The 4,597-nt window shown below is 45.1% G+C and overlaps 1 protein-coding gene across 1 annotated transcript in view; it reads left to right on the top strand.

Annotated features, from left to right (window-relative positions):
- LOC123096598 (calcium-binding protein CBP) overlaps positions 1 to 3,223 on the top strand; it is a 3,732-nt gene extending 509 nt beyond the window's left edge. The window contains exons 2-6 of the mRNA XM_044518359.1: positions 1 to 451; positions 1,942 to 1,988; positions 2,096 to 2,271; positions 2,805 to 2,823; positions 2,918 to 3,223. Of these exons, the coding sequence (XP_044374294.1) occupies positions 1 to 451; positions 1,942 to 1,988; positions 2,096 to 2,271; positions 2,805 to 2,823; positions 2,918 to 3,022 (798 nt within the window). The 3' untranslated portion in view covers positions 3,023 to 3,223. The remainder of the gene's footprint in view (positions 452 to 1,941; positions 1,989 to 2,095; positions 2,272 to 2,804; positions 2,824 to 2,917) is intronic.
- Positions 3,224 to 4,597: the final 1,374 nt, after the last annotated feature.

The following is a 4,597-nucleotide window of genomic DNA, read 5'->3' as shown; positions in this document are numbered from 1 at the left end:
GGCTACGGAGCCCCACCGTCCTACGGCCAGAAGCCTCCCAAGGAAGGCAAGACCTCCTACTCCTCCGGCTCCGACCCCTACCACGGCGCTCCGCCCCCGCAGCAGCCTTACGGCGGGGGCGGCGGAGGCGGCTACGGGCAGCAGCCCTACGGCGCCCAGCCGCCTTCGTCCGCTGCGCCGTACGGAGGCCCACCCGCCGCGCAGCCCTACGCAGGAGGCGGCAGCGGTGGGTACGGGAGCCCGTTCGCGGCGCTGGTGCCGTCGACCTTCCCGCCGGGGACGGACCCGAACGTGGTGGCGTGCTTCCAGGCGGCGGACCGCGACGGCAGCGGGATGATCGACGACAAGGAGCTGCAGTCCGCGCTCTCTGGGTTCAGCAGCCAGAGCTTCAGCCTCCGCACCGTCCACCTCCTCATGTACCTCTTCACCAACACCAACGTCCGCAAGATCGGCAAGTCCTCCCTCCCTCCTCCATATGTCGTATCTCTCAAGTCTTAGTCACGATCGTTTTGGGATCAATGGGGGATCCATTGCGTCATTGTCTTTGACTCTTGGCTTCCAGGAGGCAAATAGGCAATCATGCGTCTCCCTGGTCCACTGCGCCGCTTCTCGGCATGCACACGGCTTAGTGTTGATGTTCCTCTGGTCTTTGTAGCACGCGACGTGAGGGCACTTAGTGGTGAATTGTTTGAGCCAGAGTTCACAAATGAACCCTTTTCATTTCTGGGGAAGGATCCCGAGGAAGGCGCGCAATTTTATAGTTCAGCTTGACTGGATTTCAGACTCTGAGTCTATAGACTAATGTTAGATACAGCTGGAGCACATGCCAAGTATTCATGTTGGAAAGTATTAAACCCTTACTTAGAACTTCAATAAGGTTACTGTGCAAAACCCACGAGTTGTTCTGTTGTTATGGACATCTTAGCAAATCACTTGCCACTGGTGATTGTTGTGTTTTCTTTTCTTCCCAATGTGAAAGATTGGATGGGAAGTGTGGATTGCTTTCTCAGATCTGCATTTCCTAATACAAGCCATGCACATTCTTTACTTTCAGTTTAACCTGGTCCATTACGGAAACGTGAGTTTAATTGATGCTTATCCAAGCTTCAAAGTTGGAACTGCTTTGAGTTAGTTCTACTTCTACGAAAGCTTTTTTTGGCAGAAGTTTATCCTTGAAAGCTTGAGGTACTTTTCCTAACTGTCCTTCGCCAAAACTGAAGGTTGTTTCTGTCGTGATGAAACTATGGTTTGCAGGATAAAACCAACTAGTATGTAAGTTCTTTGTTGTGTACTGTAATCCATCACAGTACAAGCATGAATTGATCTTAATCTGCCACACATTTCGCATTTGTAGCGTGCTATGCAGAATTATCTGCCATTTATATTTTGTCTTTATTTGTTTTAAAGTGTGAAGTATACATATAGGGCCTCTTCAATTCATAGGAAAAGTAGAGGACAATCATAGGAATTGGAAATTTTCACATGGTGACACTGTTCATCCGTTTGATTCAAAGGAATTAACCATAGGAAAAACAGAGGAATTTTTTCTTTGGATTGATTTTCATAGGGAAAACAAAGGGTTTTTTACAATCCACTTAAACCTCTTTTTTACATTCCTATGCACAAAGAACAAGACAAAGGCCAGAAATAGCATAATATTAACTTCATCTTATCTTCTCATATTGTTTGACTTTAATTTGACCGTGCCTTTTAGGATTCCTGTTGTTTTTCCTATTCTTGTGAATCAAACATCCAATTTTGCAGATTCCTGTGTTTTCATAGTTCTCTGCTTTACACATGCAATCGTATCCTATTCCTGTATTTTTGAAATCCTTTGAATAAAAAAGGCCCACACTGTTTTCAACAATTGACATTTTCGTCCTCTATACCTTTTTTCTTTAACCTCCTAACTTTAAATACAATTACCTGGGATTCTTTCAGGGCCAAAGGAGTTCACTTCTGTGTTTTACAGTCTTCAGAATTGGAGGGTGAGATGCTACAGCAGTACAGCTTCAAGTTCCCTTGCTTCTTTGTGAGGGAACCAACCAACTAACTTAACATTCCATGTGTTACATTTCCCACGTTTATTGTGCAGGGCATATTTGAGAGGTTTGACCGTGACCGAAGTGGTAGAATTGATGCACCAGAACTGCGTGATGCTCTTCTAGATCTTGGATATTCCGTTTCTCCAACTGTGCTAGACTTGCTTGTGTCTAAATTTGACAAGACTGGGGGCAAGAACAAAGCGGTTGAATATGACAACTTCATTGAGTAAGATTATTCCTTCAATTAGTTTCGACTTGGCTGATTGTTTTTCCCGCAAAACTGCACAAGCTTTTGCAACATCTAATAATATACTGAAACATGGATAGATCAAATTTGTTTAGTTTGTCAAAAAAAATCAAGATCAGAATTGGCAAAAAAAAAAAAACATTGGGTTCCCTTATAAAGCTTAGCGGTAGCACAATCTGATAGTGTTTTTGCAGTTTCAGTATTATGTGCTAATTGAAAATTAGAAATCGTGCATCACTATGCCGCTCTCATGGAGCAATTGTGCATAGCTAGTTGATATTTGTACCACGCCATTGAATGTTAGTGCCAATCGGTTTCTTCCACTTATGAACCAAATGCCCTGTCCAACTTGTGAAAGATCAAATGGGAAAATGGTCAGTCATTGAAATTTCCACTTCATTTTCTGAGGCAAAGCCTTATGATTCATACTGCTGAGGAATAATCTGAGTCCATTCAGTTCCATTTTGAGCTGCAGTATAACATTCCTGACTGTTTGCTCTTTATGTATGCAGATGCTGTCTCACAGTGAAGGTAATTTCACCGAATAAACATCTGTATGTTTTTGCATTTGACGGTGTTCGTTTGGCTGAATTACCTTTATAATTTTGCTGAATTACTTTGGCAGGGCCTGACCGAGAAGTTCAAGGAGAAGGACACGGCGTACTCGGGGTATGCAACTTTCGGTTACGAGGCGTTCATGCTGACCGTGCTCCCTTTCCTCATCGCATGATGGCGCTGCAGTGCTTCAGGGCTGAGCGTATGTATCGTCCCAGCTGTATCGAAACGGTTGCTAGAGTTGTTTCGCCACTAGCTCTGTTACCGGCTGTATAATACTGTTGTTATTAGTACTGCCTTGCTGACCAGACAAGTCTTTTGGAGGATTCGAACAAGTTATGTATGGTATACTACTCTAGTAGAGCTTATCTGCTCATCGATGCATCGGAACTCTGATGAAAAGTGGCGCACTAGTTCGATTGCCAGTGGAAATCATGTTGCACTTGCACTAGCTCGTCCTCAGTTACCTCAACCCCTCTCACCGGAGGAGATAGTCCTCAATTACCTCAACGCCTGGATCGCTGACAAGCCGCCGGGCGAGCTCGCCGACGCTGCAGGAGAGGCCTTCGATGTTTTCATGTCCTCATGATCCGGGAAATAATTTGGACGGCTGATCGCCTCGCCAAGCGGAATCCTCCTCACAACCACAAATGCGTATTAGGTTTTCCTCCCCTACCCTTTGATGGCCAGGGCAGACTCTCCCTTCTAAACTTCACCAATGAGCATGTGGATTCACCTCCCCTCTGCCTGATTGTAGCGGGAAGGAGGATCCAGGTGACTCTGCCTGGTTAGTAGTTTAGGTTAGTGTTTTTTACTCCTCGCAGGTGTGGCGGTCAGGCAAATGACGGCGTTTTTTTTTCAAGTTTGTCTTCTGGGTTTGATCCTTCTCGAGTTCGTCCATTTGGACGTACTCGACGAAGCTCCAGCATAGATTCTGGTTATCTTCTTGGAGCGGTGAGGTTAGGGTTTTTCATTGTGTGGCTAGATTTGATGTCAGGTGCTTCTGATTTATTCAAGAGTTCAACGGCGACGACTGCGACCCCATGACGTTGGTCCTTAGGGGCATGTGCATGAAGACTTCCGGTTGTCATCAATAAGGTCAAGCCGACTCTGATAGAGAGTGATGACAACAGTGCTTTGACGGCTCGTTCTGGCGACGATAGTGGTTGTTCGGTGGTCTCAGAATCTTGATATAATTTTGAGATGCCTTGTACTTTCAATGAACTTTGATAATATCTAATTTTTTTCACAAAATACCCCGACAAATGTGTCTTTTGCTCTATTTGATCCAGAAGATGTTGATCATTCTCTTGTGGGCTGGTCGGTACCTGAATTGGACTCCAGACGATCTCTCCCACCATTGGCAGCTTTGGTTTCAGCACCTTCACTCCGGTTAACCCGCTTTCATCACAAACGTCTCCTCCCATCAGTTTTATCTATTGGTTTTACCAAATTTCTTTCAAAACTCTTCCCACGGTTTTCCCTATGTTTTCCCTCGTTGTGGGCCTTTAGGGGCCGATTTGTTTGCCTACACATAAAGGAATCAAATTATACGGCTAAGAAAGAATCATATCATAACTTACTATTTTCAAAAAATAACCAGCATTACTAAATCAAACATTTTTCTATCATTTCCTTTTAAAAAAATCTTGATCTCTCACTACACCATCCACCCTACCTCTCTCCTATGCCCTAACCCCACGCCGCCGCAGCGTCTCTCCTATGCCCTAACCCCACGCCGCCGCCGCCT

Source organism: Triticum aestivum, chromosome 4D (genome assembly GCF_018294505.1).
Source record: "Triticum aestivum cultivar Chinese Spring chromosome 4D, IWGSC CS RefSeq v2.1, whole genome shotgun sequence".
NCBI lineage: Eukaryota > Viridiplantae > Streptophyta > Magnoliopsida > Poales > Poaceae > Triticum > Triticum aestivum.
Note: the sequence above shows the minus strand (reverse complement) of the source record. Positions and strands in the feature narration are given on the sequence as shown.